Here is a 13564-nt window from a genome sequence, read left to right as displayed (position 1 = left end):
TAAGTCCTTCAGATATGGAGCTGGCTTTGGTAGACACCAGTACAGAGGATACCAAATATTGGAATCTTGCAGATTCACAGGTGACCAAAATGAAGAACCACATACAGCAGAGCAGGGTTCCCCAACCCCCAGGCCATGGACTGGAGCCGGTCTGTGGCCTGCTGGGAACAAGACCACATGTCGGGGGTTGCCAGTGGGCAGACCAAGCTGGCATAACCTACAATGATCACCAGACTGCTCCTGTTCCCCTTCTCCTAGCACCACTACTCCCTTCTATCTCTGTGGCCACGATGAAGGAGTAGGGGAGGGAGGAGAACAGGGCCAGGGACAGGATCTAATGGCACTGGTGAGACCTAGGCTGCACCAATTGCCCAGCTCCACATGAGGTGACAGGCTGCAAAAACCACACACACACCCCCCAGGTGAAAAGCTGCATCCCCCTGAGCTGACAGGCTGCACCCCCCATTAACCACCCCCCACGACAGGCTGCAACCGCGACACAAATAACCACCAAGCCACCACCCCTCCCCCCGGTCCATAAAGGGGTTGACTTCTGAGCGGCTGGTCCCTGGGGCCGGGGAAGTTGGAAACCGCTGACATACTGTGCAGTGCATTCTGATAGTCCCCTTAGTCTGTCTGTAAAGTGGCACATCTGTAGCTTGTATAAAACCTACTGCAGCAAAAAAGTGAAATCACATTTAAATTAACTTGTGGTTCCAATTTCCCGACACCCGGCTATTGAGAAAAAAAAAAGAAAGAAATGGCGTGGGGTCCCCCCGGTCCATACCAGACCCTTTACTGACATGGATTCTAAGGGGAACCCCACGCCAAACTGTGAAAAAAAATGGCGTGCCCCCCCCAAATCCATACCAGACCCTTATCTGAATCAGGAAAGGGGGGGGACGAGTGAGCTCCTTCTGCCCTATGTTGATGGGGACAAGGGGGGACAAGGGTCTCTTCCCCACAACCCTAAGCTGTGTTTGTGCGGATCTGCGGGGGGCAGAATCTGGAAGCACCCTTTGACAAGGGGGCCCCCCAGATCCCAGCCCCCGCCCCTCCCATGTGAATGAACCTACCCATTCACCAAAAGACTGTCAAAAAGTAATAAAAACACACACACACAGTTTTTGCCAATTTTTTTGACTTGGATATTAAAAAATAAAAAAAAAGTCCCCCCGATGTAAATTCATCATCAATCACAACGCCCACCGCACCCGCAAAAAGAACAAAAAAACAGCCGCTCCACCTTCATTGACGGCCCCCTCCGCCATTTGACAGGTCTTAACTAGGTAAGGGCGGGGCCACCTGGCAACACTGCCCCCCCTGTGACATCCCAGCCCGGTGCATGCTGGGTCAGTGACATTACAAGGGAGCCCCACCCTTACCTATATAAGAACTGGCAAACTGCAGAGGAGGCATTCGGCGGTCGGCCGCCAACTAAGGCGAAGCGTTTCTTTTTGTTCTTTTTTGAGTCTGTTGGTGCGGCAGGTGGTGTGACTGATGATGGATTTACATCGGGGGGACACTATTGTTTTTTTTTTTAATAACAGAATTGTCAAAAACTGTCTCTGTGTTTTGGTGGATGGGTAGGGGTATATATTTCCCCATGCTCATTCACATGGGGGGGTGGGATCTGGGGGCTAAAGGGGGCTTCCAGATTCCAATAAACCCCCTGCCCGCAGACCCCCACAACCACAGCCCAGGATTGTGGGGAAGAGACCCCTGTCTCCATCAACATGGGGACCAGGTGTTTTGGGGTGGGGGGGCCCACCCCAAAGCACCCCCCCATGTTGAGGGCATGTGGCCTGGTATGGTTCAGGGGGGCACTCACTCACTCCCCCCCTTTTCCTGACCTGCCAGGCTGCATGCTGAGATAAGAAAGAGTCTGGTATGCATTGGGGGGGGGGGGAACGCCGTTTTTTTTCCCCTCACAAATAGAGCTTTCTTTTGGTGGTATTTGATCACCGCTGCGGTTTTTAGTTTTTGCGCTGTAAACAAAAAAACACAATTTAAAAAAAAAAAAAAAAAAAAATGTTTTAATTTCTGCTATAATATACATCCAAAAAAGAAAATATAACAAATTAAATTTCTTCCTCAGTTTAGGCCGATATATATCTTCTACATATTTTTGGTAAAAAGAAAAAAATCACAATAGGCATATATTGATTGGTTTGCACAAATGTTATCGTGTCTACAAACTATGGGATAGATTTAGGGACTGTTTTTTTATTGCTTTTACTGGTAATGACGGCAATCTGTGATTTTTAGCGGGACTGCGACATTGCGGCGGACAAATCTGACCCCAAATGACACTTTTTGGGGCACCAGTGACATTACATTTATCAGTGCTATAAAAATACACTCATCAATGTATAAATTACACTGGCAAGAAAGGGGTTAACACTACGGGGGGGTGATCAAAGGGTTAACTGTGTTCCCTGGGTGTGTTCTAACTGTAAGGGGGATGGGATGCCAGGAACATGACAGAGATCGCTGTTCTCGATCACTGGGAGCAGGAGATCTTTGACATGTCATCAGGCAGAACAGAGATCTTGTTTACAGGCAGATCCCCATTCTGCCTCTGTACTCCGCAATCGCGGATCGTCCGCGGACATCGAGTCTACCCACGCACGCCCGCTATCTCCCAGGCACGGACCGCCATACAGCTATGGCGAATCGCGCAGGAGAGCCGACCTGCCGCCGTATAATGACGGCGGCTGGTCGGCAAGCGATTAAAGTGTTACTAAACCCACAACAGTAAAATCTGTCTGTATATGCAGCATAGCATGCTTGTTCTACTCACTGTGGAACTTAAAGGGTTAATCCTCTGTATTGTGTAAAAAAAAGGCTCTTTTGATCCTTTATGGACAGATTTTTCACCTCCTGCAGGGTATCTCTTGGCAAGGTTAGATAAGACACAGTGAGGGTAGTAAAGCTGCACATGCTCAGTTTGGTCTCTATTGCTGGAGAGAACATTGACATTACACATGTGGGCGTGTATACAGATCCTAAATGACAGCCCAGTCCCTCCCTCCTCCTTCATGCCCGGTAACTAAAAAAGAACGCAGTGGAGATGTGATGTCACATCTTGCTTAATGGAAGCTCCGCCTCCCATAAAAGCACGAGGACACAGGCTGTAGTGGAAATCTCCTCCTACCTGAACACTCAGCACTCAAGCAAACCCTGCAGTTTATCATGTGACCGTGGTATACAGATCAGCCAAAAAGGTATATAGTGGGAGTATTTTAATGTAAAAAAGATTTATAAGCTGTGGGCACTGCGGGGGGGCAGAAGAACTATTTTCATATCACTGGGTTTATTAACACTTCAACAACCAGCTTTAACTGTGCCCAAATTGAGGAAAGCGTTGCCCAATCAAAGCGCAGAATGCACTGTGCAGCGAAAACCCGTTGAACACCCTGCAAATTCGGGTGTTCCCCAAAACGGGGGAAAACAGCCAATGTTCGCCCCGAACTCATGCTCGAGCCAAACTGTTCGCCCAACACTAATGCTGGAGCAGAAAAGGGTCTTCACCAAACTGTTACCACAAGGTTGGAGGAGCACAATTATCTACAATGTTTTCATATGATGTAGTATTAATAGTACTCTTCCCTGGGGACACCCGAACTCAGTCATTCGGAGGGGCTAAGTGTACTTTTCACCATATAATATACTGTACATATAATGATGTGGCCTAACAAAGAAGCAGGCCCAAAGGGGAACATGGATGGACAGGGATGGACTGGGACACCATAGATGGGGTAACAGATAACAAGAGGCCACAGTGGGTGGTGGTGGGACAGGTCGGGAACTTGCGTTAAATGCTAAGGCACTGACCGCAAGGCTGGATGGAGTTATGTAGTTTCCTGGTAGCCGGAACCAAGTGGTAATGATGTTATTCAGTAGACATGTGCACTGACAAAAAAATTTGTTGGTTTTCGTTTTCGTTTCATTCTTTTTTTGCTTTTTTTTTATAAATTAAAAAATTCGGAAATTCGAAAATTCGAAGTTCCGAAAATGTGAAAATCTGAAAAAAAAGAAAGAAAATCAGTAAAATTCAAAATAATAACCAACTATTAAATTATAGGTATTAGAATTTCCTTTCAAATTTGGCTGGTTGTGAACGTAACAAATACAAATTTATCTTAAGCTATCCGAAATAACGAATGTCGCATCTAAACAAATGGAATGGAGCAAATTAATAATAAATAATAATAATGAAAAAAATACTTTTTATTATTATTATTGTTAACTATTATTATTAGATCGATACATTACATTAGTTTAGATATGGCATTCGTTATTTCAGATCATTCGTAACTTCAGATAAATTCGTATTCGTTACGTTCACTAACAGCCAAATTTGAAAGGAAATTCCAATACCTAGAATTTAATATTTATTATTAGTTATTTCAGATTTTCAGGTTTTAGAATTTTCAGATTTTCATTCTTTTGAATTTTCAGATTTTCATTCTTATTCTTGGATTTTCACATTTCCAAATTTTAGAATTTTTTAATTCATGAAATTTCAAATATTTGAATTACCTAATTTCAAATTTTCCGAAATTTCTAATTTCCAAACTTCTGAATTCGAATTTTCGAATTTCCGAAATGTTCCAATTTCCAAAATTTTCGAATTTCCAAATTTTCAAAATTTGGAATCTCCGAATTTTCTAAATTTGGAATTTCCGAATTTCCGAAATTCCGAACTTTCGAATTTTCGGCAATTTGGAAATTCGGAATTTCGGAAATTTGTAATTTCAGAAATTCTGAATTTCGGAAATTTAAAAATTCGGAAATTCGGAAATTTCGTAAATGGAAAAATTCAGAAATTCAGAGATTTCAGAATTAACAAATTTGTCAAAATTCGTTAAGAAACGAATTCCGAACTAAACGAATTGCACATGTCTATTATTCAGCCAGCTGCTTGGAGACACCCACTGAAGGCTACAGGACTTAGAATTCCATTTATAATGGAGAGCGGAGCGCATATTCTCTGCATGGCTATGCACTTCATGGCCAAAATTTTCCAGCCCATTCATGAAATGCAGGCTGCAGCGCACAGTCTACACAGTAATACACAGACGGCTCTATTAACGCAGCAGAGAGAGCTCTTGCAGAAGTGCTCATGCTCTCTAGCTAGCTGATGCTGTTGATTTCCACCTGTTGATTTCCACCTTGCGCTATACCATTCCGAGAACAATTGGCTCAATCTTGACTTCCCAGCTGGAGCTGTTGCTAAAAATAACACTGCAAAAAACAAAACGGCATTAACATTTTTAAATTTTACACTAAAGTTAAATTATAAAAATGGGTGACGTGTGTGGGAAATTAATTGTGAAGATATTTCTACTCCTTTCCAACGAGAAGGAAGCATATTAGATATTCACACCTCAGCCACACGGTATAAGCAAACCCGATGACATTTTCTACAAGTATTATTTCTAATGAAAGAAGCGTTTGGCTCTTGTTGATAGACTGACCTTATAATGGAGGTCAGACATAAAGTTTTCCCCCCATCCTGGACCTTTCACGTTAAGACAAACAAGGCCCAATGGATTCAAGATGTCGATGCTTAAGGTAAAACTGGTCCACTGTTCCATTATGTAGCCGAAGAGCTCCCCGGAGGAACTGGAGACCCGCAACTACAATAAAACATTGTCACAAAAGGTTGTCTAATAAGTTTTGTCACCACATCCAGAACTGTCCTTCAGTCGTGTTGTAGATTTATCTGGGCCCATTACTCGTCACTTACTACCAGAATACAAAGAATGTATGGATTTCTTGGGACTGGTGAAGTACAAGACACAGGCCTCCAGGACCAAATCTTGTAACCAGCTCTGTCTAGATTACATTATTTTATATTCATTCAGTCCCTATAGTCCACAAAGTTTTGCATTTGCTCTCACTAGTCTTATGCCCCGTACACACGATCGGATTTTCCGATAACAAATGTTGGATGTGAGCTTGTTGGCAGAAAGTCCGACCGTGTGTATGCTCCATCGAACATTTGTTGGCGGACTTTCCGCCAACAAATGTTGGCTAGCAGGTTCTCAAATTTCCGCCAACAAATTTTTGTTGTCGAACTTTCTGATCGTGTGTACACAAGTCCTTCGCACAAAAGTCCACGCATGCTTGGAATCAAGTACGAGCTGTAAGTGCTCGGTCTTGTAAAACTAGCGTTCAGAATGAAGATATCACATGACTATTGAACTTCCTTTTTATCGGCTCGACATATGTCTTTTATGTCACTATGTTCGTAATTGTTGGCCAGCATTTGTGTGACCATGTCTATGCAAGACAAGTTGGAGCCAACAACCTTCGAACAAAATTCCACAGGTTTGTTGTCGGAAAGTCCGATCGTGCGTACGGGGCATTAGACTGTGGCAGACCCAACCGGGACAGAGGCGTTTGGAGAGGACTAGGGGCAAGCCTCCTACCCACTGATTATGGCCCATGGAGAGAGCAGATCATTCTCTAATGATGGACAACAATGTGATGCATGCTGAAAGTGAGGCTTGGATTACTTCTCTGCATAAGGGCAATAAGGCTTCCCTTCTGGAATGGATGGAAAGGTGTAATATTCATTTTGTACGGGTTAATGGTCAGAGGGAATATGGTGACCCTCCTGCAGAGTGAGTTGGAGAGGCTCCTTCACTTGGAACCTAAATATTTATCAACCATAATGCTCAAGAAATCTATGAAGAAAAATTAATTCCACTGTATCAGACTACTGGAGCATTGTTTATTTTCTGATGACTTGTCTAGTGGACAAAATGCACGGGTTGTGTCTCTCATGTTGTGTGCCTCCTAGGTGTGAATTCCCATTGTTGATTGAGTTAGTTGAGTCACTTATTGTTTCTGTATGTTGGCTAATTTTGCTAACTCTTGAAGGTTCTTATGATGGTATTAGCCTTGTGTAAACTTTAGCTCATTATCTAATTATTGTATGATGTTTTGGGTAAATACTTGGTTTTATTGTTCATGTGGCGACTGACCTACTTTTGAAGTGTATAAAAACTTGCAGTTCTGTTCAATAAACAGTCATTCCTTTGGATTTTACCTCAACATCTTGTCTGTGTAGGGTGCTTGGGGTAAAAGGGCTGGTATTAGCTCTCAGTCTGCTGGAATGGTTTGGAGGGCAGGAGGCACTGTTTGGCAAAAAGAAGCACCCAAGTGGGGTGCCAAGGCTTTCCATCACGTGTCTTGTATCTAATCAGTCCTAGTGGGCCATGTCTTGTATCCCACCAGTCCTAGAGGGCCATGTCTTGTATCTCACCAGTCCTAGAGGGCCATGTCTTGTATCTCACCAGTCCTAGAGGGCCATGTCTTGTATCTCATCAGTCCTAGAGGGCCACATCTTGTATCTCACCAGTCATTCCTTTGGATTATACCTCAACATCTTGTCTGTGTACGGTGCTTAGGGTAAAAGGGCTGGTACTAGCTCTCAGTCTGCTGGTATGGTTTGGAGGGCAGGAGGCACTGTTTGGCGAAAGCACCCAAGTGGGGTGCCAAGGCGTTCCATCACATGTCTTGTATCGCATCAGTCCTAGTGGGCCATGTCTTGTATCCCACCAGTCCTAGAGGATCATGTCTTGTATCTCATCAGTCCTAGAGGGCCATGTCTTGTATCCCACCAGTCCTAGAGGGCCATGTCTTGTATCTCACCAGTCCTAGAGGGCCATGTCTTTTATCTCACCAGTCCTAGAGGGCCATGTCTTGTATCTCACCAGTCCTAGAGTGCCATGTCTTGTATCTCACCAGTCCTAGAGGGCCATGCCTTGTATCTCACCAGTCCTAGAGGGCCATACCTTGTATCTCAACAAGCATGCACCTCCATGTGAAACATACCAGCCAACATGCACTGCAGACTAAAGAAAAAAGTTGTGAGTCCTCAAAATCCATACCAGACCCTAATTTTAGGTGGGGATCTGGTATGCCTCAAAAACAATGTGTGTAATCCCACAAAAAATCTATATGAGTCCCTTATCTAGGCATGCATCCTAGTGGCCAGGAAAGGGGGGGTAGTGATTGTGTCCCTGCCATACCAGACCATATGCTCCTAACATTGGGAGGGTACCTTGCAAGGAAGGAGGGGGGCAGCAAAGGCACTTTGTCCTCATGTTGTTGCAACTTATCCTAGAGGTCCATGTCTTGTATGTTATTAGAGGATTGTAGCATATAAGAAATGGGCCTAGACATGGAGATTACAATTGATGCTACTTAAAGGGTTGTCCCTGATTTCACACATCCTCTCTGTATGGCTAACCAGTCTTTCATACCTTGGTGTCACAGGTACAGCACTCTGAAGGCTCAAGAAGGTTGAGGACATTATATCCTTGGGTGTTGGTAATCCTGCAATCAATCTCAGGTCCACAACACTCCTCCTGCTGCTCAGTGGCTTTGTACACAAGTTCGCCATCGATGCCAAAGAAATCATAGGCATTACAGCTCTGGAATATACCCTTGCCTGAAATGACAGAATTATAAGAAGAATTTAGTAAATGAGGTGAAACATCTATGAGATTCTACAAAAATAGATGAAATATTGCTACATCCATCTCCCCTTCAATATAAATTCACATATACCGTTTCTGGAATTCAGACATCTGAAGATAGACAGATTATAGCAAATGTTATGTCTGTTTCTGGTAATTCATCTTACTGGTAGGTGGAGCTAAGTAAGAAATGGAGACTATCGCTCCACCTGTTGGCTGGGTATGGAAATATTTACTATAAAATGTTAATGTGAAATACTGTACTTCTTGTTTAAAAAGAGAAAAATATAGTAGTGACCATAATACACAAAGTAACGTACAAAATCATATTTTGGAGATCTAATATATCTGGAGATCTAATCAGCTCGGCCAATAAGAGGAGCAGGAAACATTCTCTGTTAAATGTATAATTTCTTTAAACATAAGAAGGAAAAACCGGTTACACTTGTAGAGCATCCAGGTAATTGGTGGAAGACTTATGAAGACTGACTGCAAAGAAAGGAATATTGGAAAATGGAAATATTCAAGCTAAAAAAAAAAAAACAATAATAGAACTTACTTGTTTTTATCACAGAGAGTTCATTAACCTGTTAAACAGAACAAAGACGAGTCAACAGCATATTCCTAAATACCATAACCAAGAGCAACCCCATATCCATCAATACCACCATGCCTAACAGGAGTCAGGGGCAAAAAGAAGAGTGCCACGGATCAGGGAAGGGATGACTGTGGGGAGGAGATACTGGGATGAGTAGACAAGTGCCTGGGATGATAGATGGTTTTCAGGGTTGACTACATGGGTGTCTAGGGTGATGGTATAGGATAGGGATGATGGATGGGTGACAGGTTTGAGGGGATGGGTGCCAAGGGTGATGAGATAGGAGCCTGGGGTGATGGATGGGTGTCAGGGTTAAGAAGATGGGTGCCAAGGTTGATGGGGTAGGAGCCTAGGGTGATGGATGGGTGTCAGGTTTGAGTAGATGGGTGTCTAGGGTGATGGAATGGGAATTTGGGGCTATGAATGGACTCTGCTTATCTTGCTCCCTGTACTAAGATGCAGCTGATCTTAGGTCATTCTGATCCTGGACTGTCTCTCTGTGAATGACCCTTGGCCTGGCTCCCGGCTCCGCTATTCAGTTATTCCACTGGACTCTGTCTCTGGACCTTTCAAGCATGCCTGTCCCCAGCAACCCGGCACCCGTGCTTCTGTGGGCACCACACCTGCTGTTTCACCTTCAGTGGTGTGCTGTGCTCGGCCGCAAGGGGAGCCCTCCCAGCATCTCGGCCTCCTTCCAAGTTACTGACAGCGAGCCTGAAGTGGAGAGGTATATATGGCACAGTGATAGGAATTGGGATGTGGAAGTGTGGAAGTGGTGAAGTGTGAGAATCAAGATTCCATTGGGCTCAGTAGGTCCAAACTTATAATCCCCAGAGATAAATCTACTAAATCTACTAAGAATCACAGCCAAAAATAAAAACCTGCCTGACAGAGGCTCCGGCCTTATCTCAGGTTTGGCTGGAGTTCCACATTAAAGATTTCTTATGCAGACCAGCTGTTGCCTTCAATTCCAGACAGGTACTCTTTACACATCTCACCTGAAGAAGATATTCCAGTCCAGGTGGAGCAACAGGAAATCCATCCATAATACCCTGCAACATACAGTAAAGATCAATCGTTTAATAGGTCACACTGACAGGAAGTTATGATTGCAACAATACTCTGGTGGTCACCGGGACAGGAAGTACAGGATCCGAGGGAACAAACGCATCCATACAGACCGACACTGTGCCAAAGAGAAAAAATACATTTTGGTTAAATTTGGGCTCTAAATGATAAAGAAGTCTTCCAATGCCGGCCTCTCACAGACTTCCCTGGACAGTGACCAGCTTAAATTATTAAGGATGAAAGCTTCAACCTGAAGAAGAGATCTGAGGCGGGGATCGGCAACCGGTAATCACAATCTACTCATCAATTACAGCCATTTGGCAGGTAAATCATAACCCCGCCACCCTGATGACTCTCACATCCCACATCCAACTTGCGATAGGCATTGTAGTACTTTTCCTTAAACCCGCTTACTATTGATGAGTCTCTTGAGGAGTTTTTCCTCCTTGTATTATATGCTGCTTATAGTCTAGAGGAGTCAATAGTTCTTGATTGAACCTAGACGGGTGTCTCAGCTGTGGGTTTAACTGGAAGTAATTTTCCCCCACACATTTGTACGGAGGTGTAGCTCATTAAACCCCCTTCTTTTTGGATAGACATTGTAGAGCTGAGAAAAGTCCTAGGCTCCATGGCACCAACACACCTGGGGGGGAGACCTGGGAGGACTTATTTCACAGGTACCCCTGCATCTGAGGGCTGTGGGCAATTTAGGGAGGTAAATGTTTATATTGGAAGAGGGTACTTTTGATTGTAGGGGGGTCTTTGTTACTCAAGCCTGACTTCTGCACTGTGCAGTATGTACTACTGACCCCTGCACTGTGCATCACATACTACTGACCTCTGCACAGTATATTATATACTACAGACCACTGAACTCTGTGTTAAATACTACTGACCCAGGCCTCTCATGTAATAGAAATAAGAGATGACAGGTCCTCTTTATGGAGAAATCTCAAGTAATAGAAATAAGGATGACAGGTCCTCTTTATGGAGACATCCCATGTAATAGAAATAAGAGATGACAGGTCCTCTTTATGGAGACATCCCATGTAAAAGAAATAAGAGATGACAGGTCCTCTTTATGGAGATCTCATGTAATAGAAATAAGAGATGAGAGGTCCTCTTTATGGAGATCTCATGTAATAGAAATAAGAGATGACAGGTCCTCTTTATGGAGATCTCATGTAATAGAAATAAGAGATGACAGGTCCTCTTTATGGAGAGATCTCATGTAATAGAAATAAGAGATGACAGATCCTCTTTATGGAGAGATCTCATGTAATAGAAATAAGAGATGACAGGTCCTCTTTATGGAGATCTCATGTAATAGAAATAAGAGATGACAGGTCCTCTTTATGGAGATCTCATGTAATAGAAATAAGAGATGACAGGTCCTCTTTATGGAGATCTCATGTAATAGAAATAAGAGATGACAGGTCCTCTTTATGGAGATCTCATGTAATAGAAATAAGAGATGACAGGTCCTCTTTATGGAGATCTCATGTAATAGAAATAAGAGATGACAGGTCCTCTTTATGGAGAGATCTCATGTAATAGAAATAAGAGATGACAGGTCCTCTTTATGGAGACATCCCATGTAATAGAAGTGAGAGATGACAGGTCCTCTTTATGGAGATCTCATGTAATAGAAATAAGAGATGACAGGTCCTCTTTATGGGGAGATCTCATGTAATAGAAATAAGAGATGACAGGTCCTCTTTATGGAGACATCCCATGTAATAGAAGTGAGAGATGACAGGTCCTCTTTATGGAGATCTCATGTAATAGAAATAAGAGATGACAGGTCCTCTTTATGGAGATCTCATGTAATAGAAATAAGAGATGACAGGTCCTCTTTATGGAGATCTCATGTAATAGAAGTGAGAGATGACAGGTCCTCTTTATGGAGATCTCATGTAATAGAAATAAGAGATGACAGGTCCTCTTTATGGAGATCTCATGTAATAGAAATAAGAGATGACAGGTCCTCTTTATGGAGATCTCATGTAATAGAAATAAGAGATGACAGGTCCTCTTTATGGAGATCTCATGTAATAGAAATAAGAGATGACAGGTCCTCTTTATGGAGATCTCATGTAATAGAAATAAGAGATGACAGGTCCTCTTTATGGAGATCTCATGTAATAGAAATAAGAGATGACAGGTCCTCTTTATGGAGAGATCTCATGTAATAGAAATAAGAGATGACAGATCCTCTTTATGGAGATCTCATGTAATAGAAATTAGAGATGACAGGTCCTCTTTATGGAGACATCTCATGTAATAGAAGTGAGAGATGACAGGTCCTCTTTATGGAGATCTCATGTAATAGAAATAAGAGATGACAAGTCCTCTTTATGGAGATCTCATGTAATAGAAATAAGAGATGACAGGTCCTCTTTATGGAGACATCTCATGTAATAGAAGTGAGAGATGACAGGTCCTCTTTATGGAGATCTCATGTAATAGAAATAAGAGATGACAGGTCCTCTTTATGGAGACATCTCATGTAATAGAAGTGAGAGATGACAGGTCCTCTTTATGGAGATCTCATGTAATAGAAATAAGAGATGACAGGTCCTCTTTATGGAGATCATGTAATAGAAATAAGAGATGACAGGTCCTCTTTATGGAGACATCTCATGTAATAGAAGTGAGAGATGACAGGTCCTCTTTATGGAGACATCTCATGTAATAGAAATAAGAGATGACAGGTCCTCTTTATGGAGAGATCTCATGTAATAGAAATAAGAGATGACAGGTCCTCTTTATGGAGACATCTCATGTAATAGAAATAAGAGATGACAGGTCCTCTTTATGGAGAGATCTCATGTAATAGAAATAAGAGATGACAGGTCCTCTTTATGGAGATCTCATGTAATAGAAATAAGAGATGACAGGTCCTCTTTATGGAGATCTCATGTAATAGAAATAAGAGATGACAGGTCCTCTTTATGGAGATCTCATGTAATAGAAATAAGAGATGACAGGTCCTCTTTATGGAGACATCTCATGTAATAGAAATAAGGGATGACAGGTCCTCTTTATGGAGACATCTGGGGTCAAAAAGACCCAAACCTCTTTTTTACCTTTAAAAGCAAAATATGAAAAAAAAAGTTGACCTTTGCTTAAAAAATAAAAAAATAAAAAATTCTAACAAGCCTGGACCGGAAGTGAGGTGATAACATTGCTCCGGTCCTCCAAGGCCATAGAGGCGATCACAGAATATCTACTCTCTGATGGTGGATGGAGAGCCCGGTTGTATGGAGGGGAGATCACATACCCCATCCCTCCTCTGCACAGCGATCTGCTCTGAGCACTTCCGGGTTCACGTCTGTCAGATGACATGTCGGGAGCTGATTGAGAACTTTCTGTCCAGGGAACCATTCTAGGGCCATTG

The 13564-nt window shown here is 42.8% G+C and overlaps 1 protein-coding gene across 1 annotated transcript; it reads right to left on the bottom strand.

The window, feature by feature from the left end:
* Positions 1-5444: 5444 nt before the first annotated feature.
* On the bottom strand, positions 5445-10341 carry LOC141134390 (phospholipid scramblase 2-like). The gene is made up of 4 exons (XM_073623956.1): positions 10095-10341; positions 9058-9085; positions 8283-8470; positions 5445-5645 (listed from the first exon to the last, which is right to left on the bottom strand). The coding sequence occupies exons 1-4, from the start codon at positions 10155-10157 to the stop codon at positions 5445-5447; spliced, it is 480 nt and encodes a 159-aa protein (XP_073480057.1). The 5' UTR covers positions 10158-10341.
* Between the last annotated feature and the right edge of the window lie 3223 nt (positions 10342-13564).

Source organism: Aquarana catesbeiana, linkage group LG03 (assembly GCF_042186555.1).
Source record: "Aquarana catesbeiana isolate 2022-GZ linkage group LG03, ASM4218655v1, whole genome shotgun sequence".
NCBI classification, from domain to species: Eukaryota; Metazoa; Chordata; class Amphibia; order Anura; family Ranidae; genus Aquarana; species Aquarana catesbeiana.
The sequence above is the reverse complement of the archived record's forward strand: the minus strand, read 5'-3'. Positions and strand labels throughout refer to the sequence as shown.

Bases quoted from the DNA above. Each gene is read 5' to 3' on its own strand.
- LOC141134390 (XM_073623956.1), bottom strand. From the start codon at position 10,157: ATGTTGCAGGGTATTATGGATGGATTTCCTGTTGCTCCACCTGGACTG. The intron at 8,471-9,057 runs GTAAGTTCTATT...CTGTCATTTCAG, and splicing joins ACTCTCTGTGATAAAAACAA to GCAAGGGTATATTCCAGAGC. The intron at 5,646-8,282 runs GTATGAAAGACT...GTTTTATTGTAG, and splicing joins GCTGTACCTGTGACACCAAG to TTGCGGGTCTCCAGTTCCTC.